General features: G+C 35.4%; 1 protein-coding gene across 5 annotated transcripts in view; it reads right to left on the bottom strand.

The window, feature by feature from the left end:
* Window positions 1–1551: 1551 nt before the first annotated feature.
* ADAM28 (ADAM metallopeptidase domain 28) overlaps window positions 1552–21276 on the bottom strand; it is a 67622-nt gene continuing 47897 nt past the window's right edge. For 2 of the 5 annotated variants that reach the window (XM_077152819.1, XM_077152821.1), the window contains 13 exons: window positions 20856–21033; window positions 19425–19514; window positions 17032–17227; window positions 13292–13394; window positions 12812–12971; window positions 9556–9636; window positions 9151–9229; window positions 7590–7698; window positions 5581–5659; window positions 4988–5053; window positions 4465–4530; window positions 3554–3616; window positions 1552–3018 (listed from right to left, as the gene is read on the bottom strand). In XM_077152819.1, the coding sequence (XP_077008934.1) occupies window positions 2998–3018; window positions 3554–3616; window positions 4465–4530; window positions 4988–5053; window positions 5581–5659; window positions 7590–7698; window positions 9151–9229; window positions 9556–9636; window positions 12812–12971; window positions 13292–13394; window positions 17032–17227; window positions 19425–19514; window positions 20856–21033 (1291 nt within the window). In that variant the 3' untranslated portion in view covers window positions 1552–2997. Of the gene's footprint in view, window positions 3019–3553; window positions 3617–4464; window positions 4531–4987; window positions 5054–5580; window positions 5660–7589; window positions 7699–9146; window positions 9230–9555; window positions 9637–12811; window positions 12972–13291; window positions 13395–17031; window positions 17228–19424; window positions 19515–20855; window positions 21034–21276 lie in introns of those variants that run through there. The other 3 variants (XM_077152820.1, XM_077152822.1, XM_077152823.1) reach the window with 3 other exon arrangements.

The raw sequence follows: 21276 nt of genomic DNA, 5'->3' as shown, positions 1-21276 counted from the left end.
TTAAGCTGAGCCATTTCATGGCATCTGCTTTCAGCAGCCTACGAAACTAAAACAGTTGTTTCTGTGGGTGCAGAGTCTGTGATAACTTAGCTTGGGCCTGCTTCAAAGTTTCTTACAAGGTTGCAGTCCAGATTCAACTAGGACAGGATCTGTTCCAAGGTCATTCAGCAAATGTTGGCAGAATTCATTTCCTCCACATTTATTTTACTAAGGGCCTCAGTTCCCAGCTGGCTGTTGACCAAAGGATGCCCTCAGTTCCCAGCTGGCTGTTGACCAAAGGATGCCCTCAGTTCCCAGCTGGGTGTTGATGAAAGAATGTCCGCAGTTCCTTAATACATGAATGAATAGTTTCATCCTTACTATATCCTCTGATTGAAGCTGCATACTTCACTATTTTGTGCAAAGTTAAAAGCATTCCCAAAACTCAGAAAAGAAAAAAAAAAAAAAAAAAAAAACGAGTAACTTGGTGAGGTGTTAAGGGGTATTTAGGGAAACCTTATGTTATCAGCCATAGGGTACCTAGATAAGACCATAATTTAATCTGTTAAAAAATGTGGAGAGGGTAAATATAACTCATGATAAATAGGCTCAGTGGCATACTTGAGGTGGTTAAATGTCAAATCAGTGGAATTCCCTTAAAGTTAATATATTAGCTAACCTTTCCTAGAGATGCAGTTAGTATATTGCAGTCTGTAAACAGGACTATGAAGTAAAAAGTCTTTACTGTAAATCTTCTAAGCTATTCTGCAGTACTGTTCAGTTGACCAGGAAATTTGGTAGAGTTGGTTCAAAGTCTTATGATAAGAAAATACTTGGCATTATCCTCCACTTATATACCTCCATAAGGGACCTATAACGTCTCTGCATCAAGGACTTAGCATCATCATTTCAGAACCCACAGGAATGTTTCAGATGCCACTCTCTGAGAGTATATGCTTTATTTCTAGCCTAGGTAGGTGGCTAGTTCAGAATGTATGGATTCAAGATTTCTATCCTAAAGATATTAAAAAGAATGAGGTAAATCTATTGCTGAGGATATAGAAATTAAAACAAAACAAACAGACAAATAACAGAAGAGACTCATAGGTTGGTCATAAGTACACTGCAGTCGTATAAGAAATAGAAATTTATTTCTGGGCCAGGACAGAATCTTCCAGAACCTCACATGTCAGATTAAATTACAGTTTTGAGGTGCTTTTGAGAAAGCTGTTACATGGAAAAAAGGCTCCTACAATGGTGAAAGGTGTAATTTGATAGGTGGACTCTGTGTTGAATGGGATTGAGCTTCCTTTTAGAAGCCAGAGTGAGCTTATCTAGAACTACACACTGTAAAGGCAGATGAATTTTTTGTGGGCAATGTCCTCCTCCATGGAGAGAAAGGCCTATAGGGGCCAGATAAGTGATACAAATGTGTAATGCACATTTGGCTGTGATGATAAACTGGAGAGCGCATTCTTTGATAATTCTGTGATGATAAACTGGAAAGCAACTTCTTTATTAGTTGGATGACTTCTGTGGCAAGTAAGAGAAAACCCAACTCAAAATGGCTTAAACAATAAAGAAAATTTATTGATCACATAACAAGAAACTCCAACAAAATGTGGTGTGATTCCAGTGATAATAAATCCAGCAATTCAATGGCGTTATTAAATGACCATTCTTTTCATCTTTCTCTTCTATCTTATTTGGTATTCCCACCTTATAATTACAATATGGCTGCCATAACGTGAGATGGATATCTGTGTGCCACCACCTGGAAGCCAGGATAAAGAAGTAATTCCAAGAAACTCACTAAAACACCTCTTCCCTCAGGTCATTGGCCAAAAAGTGTTGTAATGCTTATCCCAAATTAACCAAAGGAATTTACATTATTATGATTGATTTAGAGTAATTGGGATTTATCCCTGAGATGGGATTAGAATCACCTTTCCTAAATGATGGATGCCCAAATAAAATTGGTGTTCTGAAAGCAAAGAATAAGAGTGTTCTTTGATGGACCACCAAATACATTTACACCACCACTACTTAACTAAGCTGATTGTGGCTATTGGGCAATTTATTCCATTGTTAAAAGACGATTTGATTACTTTTAGAAAGTTTAGAATCTAGATGTTTATTCAAGATCCCCAATTTTTAAATATTGACAATAAATTCAAAATATTTCAAAATACTGTGTAGTCAACATCATTCAGGACACATAAAATACATCTGCAGGCTAAACATGGCCTATAGGCCACAAGTTTTCAACTTGAGTTTATACTATTAATTTATTTAACTAAAATTTTCTATATATGGAAAGTGAAGCTCACTTTAACCTTGCTAGTAATTAAATTATGCAAATTTCTATGATAATAAAACATTTTTAATTAATAAGATTTTATTCAATCGTAGAAAATTGTGAATGACATAGCTAACAAGGATTTCACAAGATAATGTAGGAAAGAGACATCTTATATAACACAGAGAGTATCTAGCATTTACATAATTTTCTTCTTAACTGAGGGTTCTAATTTGACAAGATAATGGTTAAAACACAAGGGGACTGCTATGCATCTAGTGATGAATGTACAATTTTTCTCCCAACCCACCTGGTTTCCTTTGAGTTTTTTTGTTTGTTCTTCATTAAATCAAACACCTTGAGCAAATTCAGGTGTTTAAAACATTTGGACAAATAGTTGTTAGTATCACAATAAACAAAAGGGGGCCTAGGAAAGTCACCTCATTAGTGATTTAAACGTAATAGCTGTTACTTCAGAGTCATCTTCTTTCCCATGAGCATGGAGAATAGGAATTGTAGATCCATACAAAGATTCTCAAGGGTACATCTCTCTTGAAAAATATTGTCTAATCTCTTCAAAACATTTTGTTAATCAAGGAATGTTAACTTTTTTGGATATCAAAAGCAAATGGTAGTATGAAGCAAGTTTATTTCTCCTCAATCCAGAATGTCTAGTCTTCAGAGTTGACTATCCCACCAATCTTTGCTTAGCTGTTGCTTCAGACTTCTGGATTTGATCCCTAAAAAGATAAAACTCTTAAATGATCCATTTCTCTTTAAAACTTAGACTTCTATTTTATGTAAATATGAACTATTAAGAAATGGAAATAAATTTCCTGTAGTTATACTTCCTATTTTATAGTTTAGATGATGTATTACCAATGGAGATATGGAAGCATGGGAGGGAAGGAAGGAAGGTGAGAAAAAAAATATCACAGAGGGATTCAAATATCATAATATGGGAGGGAAAGGGAACAGGAGAAGAAGCATGGGATATTGGTTATTTATGCTGTAGGAGATCATCTTCACTCTCAATATCCCATTGGACACATTTCTGAAAAAATGAAGAATTTGAAAACCATCATACTTTTCTAGCTTAGATCTTTCCATCTCCCTCCTCTTAGTTACCGGACAAACCCAGAAACCTTCATGTTAGGACCCATCCCAGAATCATGCATGCTTCTTAGTGAACTTCAAGGAAGGCATGGTCGGTACTTCTTTCCTTGTCACTAGGAATGCTGCAGGATTAGAATAGTTTGGCTATGGATCTCTTACCTTTGGTGTAGATGTTGACTTATCGTCGAAAACAGTAGAAGGCAGCGCATTTGTGTCTTTATACTATATTAGGGGCAACAATAATGTTAGATCTTAGAAATTTTATGCTCTTCTCATGTTAGCTGATATTTACTTCCTTTTAAAAATCATTGTTCATCTCCTCTTCACCAATTTAAATTCTATCCAACCATAAGGGTCCAGCTACTCAATCAATGGGACTTCCTCCAGCTTTAGCCATTCCAACTCCATTCATTTTCACCTTACCATATTCTTATTGTTAATGTTACGCATTTTAGCACAAATAGTAATTGAAGGTTTAAGTTCTTTATGCATATATCATTTGTTTTACCACCGGAAATGTAAAATTTTAAAAGGAACTTGTATTTTAACTCTTTATCATTTACCCACATCACAATACTAAGCGTAAGGAACATACCCAGTAACTATTTGATAAGTGAATTAATTATATATTCTACTTCATTAGTGCCTGACTTTTATTCCAGGCTTGCCTATATGTGATATATTATGTGTATCCTATCTCCTCTAGGAGAGTGTGACTAATAACAGGCCTTGTTCTATGATAGATACGATTTTAAATCTCCTAAAATAAACATTAGAGATGAACCTTCAAAAGAGAGTTTACCTCATACAGCAGGACTATTTCTTATTTTTCAAAAATTACACAACAGTAGTACCGATTTTCATAACAAAGGATTAATGTCTGCAGTAGTCAATAGACAGTAACTAGGCCTTGTTTTCTCCAAATATCCCTAGCACAAATGTGCTACAATATCTCACATTAGCCACAGGAAGCTGTAATTTGACTAAGATCCCATGGATTTAGATATATTATTCTCATTGGGCACCAGATACATTAAAAAAGAATCACTCAGTGACCGTTTGATACTTACAAGGAAAGAGGAAGATGATATGGATGTAGGAATCGGCGGTGGTGGAAAGTCTGGCTTTGTAATTAGCTAATAAAGAGATAAAGATTTTAGTTCAAGGATGGGGCCCTGAAAATGGGTGTGCTTAATGAAAAGGATTAAATCATCTTCAGAAATGGAAAATACATGATTTCACCCATCAGCAGGTTCTAAACCTGAGTTTTTGATTGCTTTCATTTAGGTCCACACATACGGTTAGGAAATAAGGCCAATAACATCTAGCACATGATATGGTAGCTGTGAAGCAGACTGGTACTCTTCTTGTAAGCAGTTATCCTCTTCCCAGTCTGGACATTCAAATTTAGGGGTAACATAGAGAAACATGCTTTCTCCCATTTCATATTTTCAAAAAGTTTTGCAGATGAATCTAATTTTACATTAATATTCACACAAATTTCAACATTCTTGTGGAGAATATTTAGGCACTGGGGTTATATCTTTCAGTCACATTTCCTTGAAGGTGTGATTTAAGAGCAGTTACACTCACAAAAGAAGCTAGGGGTTCAGTGCCTTCAATTGGTAGTTCAGATACATGGAGCTTCATCTGACTCATCTAAAAAGAAGAAATAATATTTTTAAATGAAATAATAAGTTTCCTAAGTACAGCTTCTAATAAACAGTCCTTTCAAGGCATGGGAGCTAAGATAACACCAAGAAATTAGATTTCATTGACGAACTTCAACTAAAATCTCTAAGCCTACTGGACACAACCAAGGAAGTAACAGTTAACAAACATATTTGTTGTCTCTATTGGAAAATTTACAAAAAGAATCAACCTAGGATCAGGAAAGAGTGACATCCAGCATTTGCTTCTCCAAGTTCTCTTTATTCTCTTCTCATTTCTTGAACCCCAGCAAAATAGCCTCTGAATTTTAGGGAGACTCTTTTTTTCACATTTATCAAAGGGTAAAGGAGAATTTTCTGATTGTGGGTACTTTCAAATCCACAATCCTTGTTACATATTAATTGATGAAGTGGATTCGTAAAATGCTTCTGGATAGAAATTGACAGGTGGTTAGAAAAGAGGGTGACAGAATCACCAATCAGAGCTCATGAAAAACGGTATAAAATATAGTTAACCTCTTGGGGTTGAACTGCTTTCACTGATCGGGGTTTCCTCTTGTGTTTATGTGGCCTGGTGACAGCAGCAGACAGTGGCCTGTAGGAGAAAACGTTTTATGTACAGTGACTTAACACTTTATATGATGGAGAATGTCAGTAGAAGTTCATCAACTGCCTTTGCCCATTGTTTCATTGTTGGTTATTGTCTGGGTTCCTTAGAAAATTGTTGCACTTTTAGTTCCTTATTTTAGCTGCTTTCCTTATCCTATAATTCATAACCACTGCAAGTGGTTTCCTTTTTGATCCTCTACAGAGCCCTGATCTATGATAATGATGATATTGAAATTCAACTTTATTTAAATTATGTAATTTCATTAATGAGTTCTTATTCATTCAATATTTATTAGAAATCATTATGGATAAATACATTAGTCTTAAAAAGTGCTAGAAAGTTATGATAGTATATTACTTAAACTTTGGAAGACATTAAACAAGTTTGTGACCCTCTTTGAGCATCTGTTTCCATATCAGCTAAATAAATTGGATAGATGGAAACACTAGTGGCCAATGAGAGGAAGGAGTAATATGAATGGTATGAATGAGTTTTTTTCTTTTTTCTTTTTATTTCTCTTTCTGGAGTGATGCAAATATTCTAAAAAATGAACATAGTGAGGAATATACAACTATGTGATATTGTGAGCCATTGATTGTGCACCACGTATAGAAAGTATGTGTGTGAAGATTTTTCTAAATAAAAAAATAGAAGGAAAAAAAAAGGAATTACCCCCCTCCCCCCGAACCTCTTTTGTTGCTCATATGTGGCCTCTCTCTTTAAGCCAACTGGGCAGGTGAACTCACTGTCCTCCCCACTACATGAGTCATGACACCCAGGGGTGTAAAGCTCCCTGGCAACATGGTACATGACTCCCAGGGATGAGCTGGGACCTGGCATCATGGATTGAGAAAGCCTTCTTGACCAAAAAGGGGAGGAGAGAAATGAAACAAAATAAAGTTTCAGTGGCAAAGAGAGTTCAAATAGAGTTGCAAGGTTATTCTAGAGGTTATTCTTATGCATTATATATATATATATATATATCCCTTTTTAGTTTTTAGTATATTAGAATAGCTAGAGGGAAATACCTGAAACTGTTGAACGGTATTCTAGTAGTCTTTTGTATAATTATATGGCTTTTACAATGTGACAGTGTTATTGTGGAAACCTGTGGCTGATGCTCCCTTTATCCAGGGTATGGATGTATTAGTACAAAAATAAGAACAAAATAAGTGATTAAATAATGGGGGGGGGAGTAAGGCATAAGAAATTTGCATAGATCACAATACCAGTGGTCAACGAGTGGGAGGGGTAAAGGGTATGGAATTCATGGGTTTTTTCTTTGTACTTTTTATTTCTTTTTCTGGAGTAAAGGAAATGTTCTGAAAATGATAATGGTAATGAATACACAACTATGTGATGATATTGTAAGCCACTGATTGCATATTTTGGATAGACTGTATGGTGTGTGAAGAAATCTCAATAAAAATATCTTCTTTAAAAAAAATGTGATGTGAATTCCTGGTGTCTGCCCATGCTAAAAAAAAAAAACAAAAATGTGATGTGCTTAACCTTGTGGGATTGTTTTAAGGATCTGTAAAATGGAAATAATAACTATCTCATGAAATTGTTGTGAAGATCAAAGGAGATAATGGATGTAAAAGGGCTTTGTATAATCAGTGATCAATAAATACTATATATCATATTTTTAATCAATATAAATTCTTTAATGATGGCTATTATTACTATTATTATTAATTATAAATAGAGACCAACAGAAGAAAAAGACAAATGTCATGCTGTAAAGGATTCCTGGTAGAAGGGATCCCCAGCTTCTAGTTCTAGAATATAAATAACTGCACATATTTCTAAATATTTGAAGTGAAACAAAACTAAATTTAAGAATTTGGGTCAAACCCTTGAAATAAAAGTAAAATGGAGGTCAGTAAGTTCCCAAAGCGAGATAAAGTCTTACCTCTGAACTTTCTTCTGCTTTCCTCTGGTGCTGTGGTGCCGGATTACTATAGCAGTAACCACAAATATGACTGCTACTGGGAACAGCACTCCAACCACAATGGAGAAGTCTGAATCAAAGAGAACAGAGGGCCCAGCGAAGGATGAGAGAACTTCACATCCACACATCACATTAGACCTTATTTCATTATTTATCACAATTTCAGCTACTGTTTCTCCAATGAACGGCATTCCCTGGAAAATCTCTCCTAATCAGTGAAATGAAAACATATTTTAATCATATTTAGTGCAACAATATTTAAGTAATGCAGTATTTATGAGGCATTCAATATGAGGTATATAAAGCATCATATTACTGAAAATTCTTAGAAGAGATGATGTTTGTGATAATCAGAAAATGAAGGTCTTAGGGATGTGAAGATAAAATGGAGTAGGAAGGATGGCGAAAATGGAAGAAATATTTTTGAATGCAGCCTTAGAAGGAAACCGAGAAAAACAAATTGAAGTCTTAACATTATATTTTTGTCAGTAGGAGAAAAGGAGCTAGAAGTGACTTTAGAAAGACTTGATAGAGCAATTATTGATTTGATGGTTGTTCTCTACAGGAATTATTATGAGCAGAAAAGAAGTGACTCTGTGAATTGAAGAATGTGTTCTCTTTAATTTACTAACTAAATAATGGGCATAACTTCAGTCTTTTGCTACCTCAAGTATTTATTTCTTTCAAAACAGAGGGAAAAATGAGAGCCGGAGGTATAGCTTTGAAGAGCAATGCAAACAGTCACAGTTCTCTTATTAGAGATATTAGCACATCAATACCCAGGTTAAATTTTGTATAAATGCAAGAAAAAAAATAACAACTGTGAACATGCACACATGCAGACAAACTCAGATAGAGCAGAAGCAGAATTCTAGGTAAGGCAATGACTTCAGCTCAGACATTCTAGTATGCTCCACCTGCCATAATAAATCATATCCCTAAAGGTTGAAGGAAAATAAGCTAGGAGGAAATCCTGTTAAAGATAAGGATATCTTCAGAACAACAAAAAGATGCACGGAAGACAAAATTTTAACTCTTCATTTAGGAGAAGCAACATGATATCAAAGACAACAAAGAGGAATGTGGCAGTAATTCCCCAAACACTCCTAATTCAAAAGGACATGGTCTGGCAGCCAAGACAGGTCAAAGAGCAGATGGGGAGTGTTATGACTGAAGAGGGTTGGAGTTGAAGATGGAACTAATTGAAGACTAAGTATAGTCAGTCTCTCCTGTTTCTCTTAATGGTAGTCTGGGAAATTTGTACCAACCCTTCCATTTAAAACAACTAAAACATTTTTGTCAAAATACAAAAACAAAATAGCCTCCTAAAGCCTGAAAGTATTTCAAAAAAATAGTGAGAAATTGCTTTGCAGAGATCAGGGCAAGGGCAGAAAACATTCAATATTTACATGGCAGGAATTTCAGGAGGGGAGAAAAGAGGCAATGGGGTCTTACATAATTCAAAATGAAAACTTGGAAGAGTAGAGCAGATTTCTCAGGCTAGATGTGTAATGTTACCTACGGAAGACCATTGTGGAATCATCACAATCGGGAGGAGCCCATCCTTCTTGACACTGACACTGGAGCTCATGATCACAAATCTAGAGGAGCAATGATTCTGTTAGTTTCCCCACTAAAGTTACCACAAACCCCAGGGCTTACTCATCTATAATGCACCACATTCTGACAGAGAATAACCCCTGCTCTTCATGTAGCCTTTCCTCTATCTATGTAACTTATGAATTGAGAATACTAATTTCAGTAACAGGTTCTTAGAAGAAATTTTTCACTGACCACATTACTGCAGGGCTAGACAAACTTAATAATGCTAATCATTTAATGCTGAAAACATAGCTTTAGCTCATGACAACTTACCTAGTATTACATAAGATTTGATAGATTTAGGGAATCATATTTTCACACTTACGGCGTGTCCTTTGCACTTAGATGAGCAATTGGTTGACTTGTAGGCTCCCTCTATATCGACACATTCTGCATTAATGCAAACCTGAGAGTGAGATGAAAAACATGAAGTTGATGTTAACATCCAATGGCTTTTAGCTCTGCAAATTGTTGATTCTTTGGAATTTACTCTTATATTTATTAATCACCCTTTTTGGTTCTGAAACTCACCGTTTTAATTATGGAAATCACTGCATCCTTTTGGAAAAGGGAGATGGGATATAGATAATTTTTATAATGAGACAATTAGGAAATCTTCTTTAAATAAGACTACCTTACTTTACCTCAGTCTTTATTATTTGGTCCCTTAATTCACAGCTTCAGTTCAACTCCTAAGGTTGTGGTATTTACAACTTAGCATTGAACTAAGCATTGCATATGATACCAGGTGCCCATTCCAAACAAAAACTTAGAGAAAATATATGTTAACATCACATCAGTGTAATATTAAAATACCCATTTATGTAAAATTGAATAGTTTTAATAATATTCTCTTTATTGTTATCATAAAGGTTTTCATTTATTGAGCACTGACCTACTTTGGGGCACTAAAATTTACTAAGTTTAACCAAGAGTGCTAAACACATTAAGTACTTATTAAATGCTATTGAAGGAATGAATACATGTATGCATTAATGAATGGCAGAAGCATTGTCCAGCGCCCCATCTTAGGGTTAGCCCTAGGGTTATTCTGCTTTTATTTTGTATATTTGGGCTTACTCATATGATTTTGTCTGAATAAAATGTTCTACTGCTAAAAATAACTTTAAAGCTTCTTTTCTTAACTCAAGTTGCTTTATGGATGGCAGATGGCATTGTTTGCCACAGGTCTCGGCTTTATTCAGATGTTGGACACTCATGTGCTTCAGGAGTATCTGAGACCTTCTCTAACTCTACGGGTGAATTTCACCAAACCTAGGCCAACCATGGTTATGCCCTTTCCCTTGACAGGTAATGATTTAAGAGTGGATGGGTGAGACAATTCTGGGCAATGAAAAATGATACTAAGACTACTGGGAGGATGCTTCTAAGAACGATTTCTTTACTTTAAGGAAAAGACATGAAGAAAACCTTTCTTTTCCTGCCCCTGTCATTATTATCTGTATGAATGGCCTGGAAAGAGGGGCAGCAATTTTGGGCTGTGAGTGAGGCAGCATGAGTGGCTATGCCAACACTGGAGATGGCAGAAAGCAAAGATAAAAGGAAACCGGATCCTCGATTATGATGTTCTACCACTGAACTAACCACACTCTTGATTTACACAAAAATGATGAATTGTTTGAAGTTCATTTTAGTTGTTTTTCTATTCCCTGCAGCCTAAAGCACCCTGATACAGCATGCAAATTGGCATGGCAGGAATCTGAAGAAAATAAATATAAAATAAAAAGAATTATTTATCTGTCATAATGATTAAGAGGCAGAAAAAAAGGAACTTGGAATTGAGAAGAAAAAAGGGAAATTGAGTAACTGGTAGAAATGTTTCGCAACAGAACCTTGAATAAAGAAAAAAAATGCAGGCGTTAGGGTTGCATTCTTTTTATTACAGATAAGAAACTTAAGACTTAAGAGATGTATGTTAAGAGGCCAATAGATCCCGGGTAAAGTGTGCAATGCCATGTGATTATCATCAAAAATCAAAAAGATAGTCTCCTCTTCATTGTGTATGTGTAGAAGGGAATGGAGAAAGGAATTGAAGATGGACTCTGGAGATAACAATATTGTCTTTAGTTAAGCCAACCCAACAAGAGCTGGCTAACTAAATCTCTTCCTATAAGAAATATCCAAACCATTCTATACTTCAGAAGCAATGACTGCATGAGAGGTTAAGAGATGAACAATAAGAACAAGGATGACTAATACCAGGAGACCTGGGAATACCTTAATTTCACCTTGGTCCAGGTAACTCTCCTCCCCTTAAAATCAAATAGACATAAATGCCCAAGTACTGCATCTTTCATGGCAGTCATGAAAGACCTAGCTCTAGAAGAGACAGAAATGGGGGACATATGCCTTGCCATGAAGATTGAATGTCTTTGAAAGCTTTGCCATAGAAAACATGAAGAAATTAGTGTCTAGGAACTGGAAAATCCATTTAAGGGCCTCTACTTTATATGAAATTTCTTGTTCTTAATTCTGACTTAAACTATAGCAGAAAGGAAGAAGGTAAGCACTGTGAGGGCAAGAACAAACATTATAATTGCAAGCAGTTACAGACTTTCCTAACTTTTTATCTGTAAGTATATGGGCTCGGATACCATTTCAATCACATTTACGTCTCTATCTGTGCAACCCATCACACTGCTTGGTACACACAAATATTTGTGGGAAGTCCACAAATATTTATTGATTTAAGGTAATTCTCTATAATTACTTTCCAATTTTTTTTTTTTTAATATGGGCAAGCACTGGGAATTGAACCCGGATCCTCTGGCATCGCAGGCAAGCATTCCTGCCTGCTGAGCCACCGTGGCCCGCCCTGCAAAATATTTTAAAAGAATTTCCTATACTGAACTACGAAGTTTAAAATGTGCTTGCATTAGTGAATGGAATGAATTTACATTTAAGTAGCCAAAATATATTAAATAAATATGTCTAATAAATATAAATATTAATAAATATTAAATAAATACGCATTTTCATGGTTGGCTGTACCACAATGAAAAATCAGGGCAGCTATTGGGTGGTATAGATACCTTAATGCAATTAACAGCATAGCTTTAATCTTCTAGAACAGATGGGCTTCTTAATTATCAAACCTAACATGTTGGCCTTGGCTAAGAATTTTGAGTGCCTGAGACTATAAACTCATTATATTTTCAACGGATGTACAAATCTATTAACTGAATTCCAACTACCCCATAGTCTGGACGTTTAGTAGGCTTTAAGTTCTAATCTGGGAAAGCAAACATATATGGCTACATGCTATCAGCATGACACACACTCATATGCTTTTGCAGTCATGTCTGTATGAGTCAATTGTTTCTAAACTTTGTCCTAATGCTTGAACTAGAATATAATGACAGAGCTTATTTTTGTTATTAATCATGCTCTCTACCACTCTTATGTCTTAATTCTATCAAAGTGCTTCTAATTCAAATTCCTTCCTATTGTATCAAGGTATGATGATTCTGGTAAATTAAGAAATAAGCAACTTGTAAATAACTGAGAACCAAAAAAGAAGGAAAAACATGTTTTGCGTGGGAGTCACAACTTCAATTTACCTTCTTATTCCCACATTTGGTTCCATCGGCCACCATCCCTATTTCTTGACTGCTGTCTTCAGGATCAAATGTTTTACATGTCTGGAAAGTTACTATACGTCCTTTCCAGGGCAAATTATCTGACCCACCTTGACAGAACAACTTCCCACACATGGAATCACTGAGGAAAAGTAAAAAATTATTTAGTTGAAATTGTAGGATCCCAAATACAGTTTTATACAAATGCAAATCAGGTCCATGACTATTAATGTTTATTTAATTGTAATTCTTCCTGTAACAGACCCTTTTACATTCATTCTCCCCTTCATCCTCAATAATAGAACCCCTAAATATTAGCAGGGTACATGGTTGCTCTAAAAAAACCCAGGCATTTTCCAGATCCCTTTATGCTAATACTGGCCAATCGCCTAGTTTCTGATGAACTTGAAGAAAGAAAAATATTTCTGTGAGAAGGAAATGTCAAACAAGGAAGCCACTTACTTTGCTTTACAGGGAATGAGTGTGTCATTCACTTTGCGACAGTACCCGTACTTTGACCCACCTTCATTCCTGCTGTAACATGACTTATCTGCAACCTCAGTTGCTGGGGCCAGGCACAGTCAGTAGGGACATTTTGAAAACAAAAGAGATAAGAAATTCAAAGCTGCAGAGGATTAATAAAATACAGAACCAGGATAATTCCACTGACCATTAACTGAAATATAGACTGCAATAATTTGGTGTCAAAAGGCCTGGCTAGAATTCAAAATATCTTTTAAATATTATGTTACTGGATACCGCCTGTCTAAATATCACTAAGCATCTGGCTGATTTACTGAAGATTAAAAATCCTTCTAAAAAAGGGAGGGTCAGCATAGCTGCAGTCATTATGTTAAGAGCCCATAAGCAGATATTTGAATATTATCCTCCCTGTTGGTACTATTGTGACAATGCTTGCTGTGATTACTCAAGCTCTAACAATGTGCCAGGTGCGGTGATAAGCATCACGTATGTTATCTTACTTAATTTCTCATGTAATATGAGCAGTAGACAACAGTGAAGAAGAGCTCAAGTTTTACGCAAGACTGAGCCGTTGTGAGACATCAGGCAAGTGAAATAATCTCTTTGTGTCTGGGTTTACTCATCTGTAAAATAAGGATGTGCAGTAGTATGTAACTCACAGGGTGTTGTCAAGATTAAAGGAGCTAATATATGTGATCCGCTGATTTCAATGTCTGGTCAATACTAAGTGGTTGATAAATAATAGCCATTATTTTACCATTCCCATTTTATCAATAAGAAGACTGAAGACCCTATTGACTAAGTTACAGAGAGAAATGAAAAACCAGACTCCACACCTAGTTGTATCTCAGCCTTATGTCCCTTCCACTGTGCTAGGGTGCCCCCTCTGAAGTTCAGTAGATAGCCCCTTTGACACAGGGAAGCATTTGAAACTAATCTTAAAAAAAAAAACTAAGCTAAAAAATAAACCAAAACAAAAAACTATGAAGACATTGCTTTGGTTTCAAGAAAAATTATTTAAACTATTATATAGATTTGCAAACGCAAACCATTTTATGCATTAAACATAGGTTATAATGATATGTAAGTTCTTAAATAACTTAGGCCACTTTAAAAGAATTTCATATTTGAATTCTCAAAATGTTATGACTTTTATTAACGTATTTTCTTCATTGTTTTGTGTCTTTGTAACATTTAATAATTAAAAAAGCATTTTCTTAATCCCTGAATTTAGAGTTATTTCCGCTAATACTACAGAAAGTGTCACTCATGCACCAGGTATCACTAACTCCTTAATAGCTTACATCTCCCAGTTAGCAATATGCCATTTACATTACCCAAGCATTAAATATTTTACAACATCATAGTTGCAAGAGTTCTGTTGGGTAGATACCCTATAATTTATTTGGCTAATCCCTATTTTTGGATTTTAATATATTTCCAATATTCGACCATCATTTAAAATTTCTGGCTAAAAGTCCTTGTAAATAAAATATTCCTGCATATTACAAATAATTCTTCTTTGTTAACAATCTCCAGGGCAAGGATCATGAACAACTTTTTAGGTTGTACATTTGTTTATTCAAATCTCTCCGAAAAGATTGTGCTAATTAATATTCTTACTAGTAGTTCATGAAACTAGCCGTTTTGTCACACCTGTATCAACACTCAGCAGTCAGTTTAGTAAATCTTTGCAAATTTAAGAAGCGTATTTGAGTAATTTGTTTCAATTTGCATTTCTTACATTGCTAGTGTGCTAAAATTGTATTAATGTTCATTGGACATTTGCAATTCTTTTTTATGATGAATTGCCTGCTCATGATCTTCGCTACATTTTCAATACTGAATGAATTTAAAATTTCTATCAATTTGTCAGAATGATTTGACATTAAAACAAGTGATCTTTTTAGTTCGTTACATGTGTCATAAGACTTTTCAAACTTTGCAGTCAATTTAAAAGAGATTTGTGATCTGTTTGAAAGAGTTGGAATTTTACTTAGGCAAATCTTGTTCTCTTTGTAAGAGTTGCCTTTAAATAAGTGATTTAAAAGGTCTTTCCCATTCCAGTAAACTTGCTCAACATTAATTTAATAGATAATTTTGAACAGTTACTAAATTTCAACCCCAGTGCTAGGAGGCCCTGGGGATACCACTGTGAGCTAGACAATGTTCTTGTACTAGGATATTTACGGCTTTGTAGGAGAGACAGGTACTAACAGAGCCAGGCAAAAAAGATAATGCAATGGTTAAACTTCATTGCAGTGATTTATTAATACATTATAATAGTGAGCTTATTATATCAATATTATATAACAATAAACATGTTATTACAAATAAATAATAAAATGTTATATGTATCAATATAAATATTCTAAATAATAAAATAATGATATAATAAAGGGAATGCTCACAGTGATGACACAGTTTCATGTCTGTGCTAAATATTTTCTTTCTCCAGGTTTTTGCCATAGATTGCAGTTAGCCAGGAAACACAGGGCCTCTACCTGGCAAAGCCACCTTTGCTTTCACCTTTAACTTAGCATATTGCTCCAAAGAAGTACAAGTAGGAGGATGGCAAAAGCCGTATTCCAGCACATCAGTGCACTTCTGATGCACTAATGGTTTCAAGCATGTCTTCATATTATGTCTCAGTCACATTTGCCTGACCCAGAGGGTTTTATTGAGAGACTTTTTTTCATTTCTTTCCCAGCTAATGCTTTTTCCCGGGTGTATTGGGAATCAGTATTTTTTTGTTGCTTTCTTCAGTCTTTGTCTTATGTATAATTTCAAGAATTATTTGAAGTTTCTGACACGTGATGACTCTCTTAAAATATTTTTAGGCACAATGCTGATTTTCCCCTATTTTAATAAAATAGCCCCATATCCATTTCAGTAAGAATCTGACAGTATGGCAGGAAAAGATATGAAATTAACAATATGTTGCATAGTACACATCACATCCAGGAATGTCAAATAAGTAATCTTTAAAATTGTCTTTTTAATCAAATAATTTCATACAACTTAAATTTTTTTTTAATGTTTGGAGGTTTTTTAATTATACCTTCAGTATTAATTTAATGCTAACATAATCAGAGAATATGGTCTCTCAACTTTCAGTGTTGAGGAAAAAATTACTATTTAAGAGCTTTCATTTTTCCTCATTCCTCTTTCTGCTGTCAGAGAATCCTCCTTTTTCCTTTCTTCCTCTTTCCCAGAATTCCTGCCCTCAACTACACCACACCACACACACACACACACACACACACACACACACACACACACACACACACACACACCACACAGCTTCCAAAGGTTTGCTTACTGGAGAAGGATGTTGGTTTGGGTTGCCCGATAAAATACAGGACACCCAGTTAAGTTCAAACTTCAAATAAACAAATAATAATTTTTTTTTTTTTAGTATGTGTATACCACCTCAATATTGCACAGGACATATCAAACTGAAAAAAAAGAAAAGTTGTTGTTAACCTGAAATTCAAATTTAACTTGGGCCATCTTGTATTTTGATTTGCTAAAACTAACTTTAAGTCCTAAAATGTACTTATTCATGATTTTTAGCAGTGACCCAGCTTTTAAGAAGAATGGGGCTGAATGTTCCCTTGGCCATGATTAAACACTGTCATCTGGGATATGGAGTTTTTCCTTTGCATGCACATAGGAGGAGGCAGGAAGGGCAGCAATGCTGGAGTTTCTCCTCCTACCTGGTCCCCACATCTCTGTGCACTGCTCCTTCAGCGTGGGACACATCCCCATCAAGCAGTAGCCCTTTCCATTTTGGCACGGGAAGCCATTGACTTGGAATCTATCTTCAGGGCAGTTACCAGATTTACCATCACACATTTCAGCCAGATCACACTCATCTTTTGCTGGTCTGCAAACAGCACCAGCCGTTTCAAACTGTAGGAAAATAAATGTGGAGAGAAGGCATTTTCTACCTGGTTTACTCTAAAGCCTCAAAGTAACATTTTCCATTTGGCCTTCTTTGGCAAGTTACTTGCAGGCATCACTCTATTCCAGGTTACATTTTCCTTGTATAAGTTAAAGCCATTTCCTTTTAAATCATTTATGTTGACTTTGGCCAACGTCCTAAACCTTTAAGCAATCAATGTTTCTGAGTTTGTAATACAAACTCTTGAGAAAGATAGCCCAGACAATACAGAAAGAAACAAGAAGGAAGATCCAAAGAAAGGAGTTATTTTTTCCTTTGTTGAATTTTCCCCACATCTTTGTTAGACTTTCAAGTAGATTTAAATCTGCAGTTTTAGAGATTTCTTGGTATTGGTATTAAGCACCAAATCAGCAAGTGCTGAGATTTTCCCAGGCATCAAGTCTCCTAATACTTAATTCTTATCATTGTATTTTCAGATATTTCTTTTCAACTCACTGCTGCCTATGTAATGAATTTTCATGAGGGAGAAATAACCAAATATTCGTTTGATGTATTAACTCCATTGCTACCTGTGACTACAAGTCTTGCTCTTAAATTCTCAGAGAAACTTTAGTGACACAAACTCTGTCATCATACAAATTTGAGAAGGCCTGTAAGGACATGGGGAGCAGAGCTTTCCCTACCTGAAGTGAGCAAGCCATGCTCTCATGACATCAAAAAACTCTTAAATACTTTTACAGCAAAAATTCAATCGGAGTATATAAGATCCTCCATATATAAGATCAGTGCCCACTGCTCCAAACAACCTTATCTGCTGTCCCACAAGCCTTCTGTTATGTCTGTATTTTCTCTCTGTCTCTTCATTTGGGTATGCTTCCTCTTTCTGTCTGCTTATTTAAAATATATTCATATTTTCCAGGCCAGACCAAAACCTCATTTTTCATGAAAATTCTTCTATGAAAATGCTACCCCTATTTTCCACACATGGTGGTAGAAAGAGTTTTGAATTAGGGTTTAGAAGACATGGGTTTGAATTCTGGTTCTACTAGTGCCTACATGTGTAACCTTAGAAAACTGATCTAATCACTCTAAATATCAGTTCCCTTATCTAATAGCTATTTTAGAAGATCATTGTGAAAATGATGTGAGAGCATATGTGGAAAAATGTTATACAAATAGAATGCATTGCAGTATTTTTCTGGGCACCTAGCCATGTATTATATTTTCATTTTTCAAGAGTGTGTATATATTATTATCCTAGGTACAAAGTAAGTTATTTACTGTGAGACTGATTTTTTACTATCTCTCATAATCTCTACTAAATAACACTTAATAAATACTTGTTGAGTACCACTTAAATTCTTAAATTTGCTACCTTTTGATCACCTTCATTTCTTTCCTCACCCATTGACATTAATAAACAAACCAAGTTCCCAGCTTTCCCAGAACCTGATATGCCATCTACACATTCATTCTGCAATGAAATATTAAGTATTTAAAATGTATCAAAGTCTGTACCAAAGATGAATCAGACAGTTCACTGCCCTTGGGAGTCAATCTAACTAAGGAGAAAAACACATAAATCAGGACAATATAGAGGAGTTATAGGCAATCATAGTATGTAAAATGCGACCTCGAAAGTTTAAAAAGCTCCACAAAGTGACATGATATACTCACTGTATGTCTTCTCTTAAGAATTTCATCCTGAAGTGACTTCAAAGGGGAAAGGTAGTGGTGCCGCCATATCATTCATAGTTAAAGCTCTTCTATCCAACGCTTTGTTAAAAGCATTCATGACCAGTTTTATGAGATTTGCTCTAAGCAGTCCATGCGGCCCCAGAAGAAGCAATTCATAGAAGTAATGGGCAGTGATTTTAGGGTGGGTCAGATTTGGGGATTGCCATTTAGAGGCCATATTACATTGTACTTTCTCTAATTTGAGCCTCTGCTTCCTCCAAAGCAAAATGAGATGATAATACCTACTTCAAATGATTATTGGGATATTAAACAGATTGTATTATATAAAGCACTTAGTGAGTGCTTGGTAAATGGAAAGTGGTATTATTTTGTAGACAGAAATAAACATATTGCTTTACCTATTCCATTTAACATAGCCTCTAAGATCTTCATAGGGAAAAAAATTAAAGTAACTATAATTACTGAAATAAAATAATCTTATTTTGAAATAAAATAAAATAATCTTACTTGGCATTTTTTACAGCATTCTCCTAAGGCACATTGAAAATTTGCTTTGATTTTACATGTTTTAGCATCGCAGCAAATGTTGGTGCATTCCTAAGAAATATTAGATGCAAATGAAAATGACAGATGATTTTTGGTCCCATTTCAGCACAATTCATAATATAATCTATTCATCACAAGTTTTTTACTTTGGTAGAGACTGAAAAATATTTTCAATTAAATAAGAGATAAAAAACAAGCTTAATATTTGAAAACATAAGAGATAAAACAAGCATGGAGTAATTGATGCTTTGTTTATCAAAGTCCTACTTACATCTTTTTTCATTTAACTTATGTATCTTTCCTTCTTCCCCCAGTACCCAATAGTAATACTGAAAATGGCCTAGTGGTTTTGTTACAAGTTGACAGGAAAACAAACAAACAAAAAAGGATGATTGTTTTAAAAGTCATCTAAATAATTGTAGAACATCATTAGTTCAACTCCTCAGTTATTCATATATCCAGCTGATAATTCAATCTCTAAGAGCATGAGCTGAAAATCTGGAGATACAGTTCTTTATTCACCTTTGACATTTAGTTCATCTCTGAGTAAAGCAATATACGTTTTTCATTTTTTTTTTGAGAAATCAGCTGCCTTCATAGAGCATCAAGGAAACTCCTATCTCAGAGACTTTCTAAACTCCCAGAGAGGAAGAATATGTGTAGAGTTACATTTTAGGGTTAAAACTGTTTCCCTTAGTCCAAACAGAAAGATCATCTGGGAAAGATTATTCCTTCTCATAGAGTGAATAAATTTGTAATTCACATTTTCTTAAATTACTGAAAAGCCAGTCCTCTGAGGCCTTGGCATAGCACTCCTCCTAATATGTTAATAAGATGAATATAAAGGTCCCATTCAGAAACCTGGCTGCCATGTGAATAGGGGCAGGCCGGGCCAGGGACGTCCAACAGTAACTCTTAAGCTCAGAGGCAGGACAAGCACTAGATCCCCGAGCAGTCTGATGTAGGGATGCTGGAAACAGAAACACCTGAAACCAGATCTTGGCTCCTCCTTCTAGCAGCTCTATGATGCTGGGCAAGTTATTTGCACTCTCTGAGCACTATCTCAGTCCTGCATCTAAATCAACTGCACAGTAATGAAAAGTCATACAAGAAGCTTGGAGTACTTCAGTCAGAAAGAGAGGGATGAGGACACAAAGCACAAGCTGACAAGTGGTACATAACAAAACAGGGATAGGGAAGGAAATGCTGAGAAGTTATAAAGCAATGCATGGTTTGTTGTCAGAAGAAATTGATTGACAAATATCAGCAAATGAAAGTACCCAAAATTACAAAAAACGTGTACTTTCATCCTGGGCAGACATTCTTTCTTCCATGATTGATCTAAACACCTGAAAATCAAATTAGATCATTTTATAAAGTGCTTGGTAGTACCTCAGGAGTTCCACAATCACAGTCCTCTCCCATTTCCACCAACTGGTTCCCACACGTCGGGGTTGATATGATATCTGTAGGCAATGGGGCATTCAAGAGGCAATTTGATAATTTATCTTCAAAGAACTTGTCATAGCTGACACGACTGCAGGAACTGAAGTCTGTGGGTATATAGAAACTGTGAAGATAAGGAAAGTGGAAAAGAAATACAGTCATACTTAGAAAATAGGGAGTGATATCTCACATACTCGGCATGATTACACCCACAATCTACCCCCAAAGGCCCAAGTCCAATCCACAGACAAACTGCTAAACTATGAGCTCTTTGGTGTGGGTGAATTAACCTGACTGGGTGGACCAAACACCTCCAGCTCAATGAGCAAATGTGGTCATTTCTCAAAAGATAGACTTAGCCTGCAGT

The sequence above is a fragment of the Tamandua tetradactyla genome, chromosome 3 (assembly GCF_023851605.1).
Source record: "Tamandua tetradactyla isolate mTamTet1 chromosome 3, mTamTet1.pri, whole genome shotgun sequence".
Classification (NCBI taxonomy): domain Eukaryota; kingdom Metazoa; phylum Chordata; class Mammalia; order Pilosa; family Myrmecophagidae; genus Tamandua; species Tamandua tetradactyla.
This window is presented reverse-complemented; position numbering and strand designations above follow the sequence as displayed.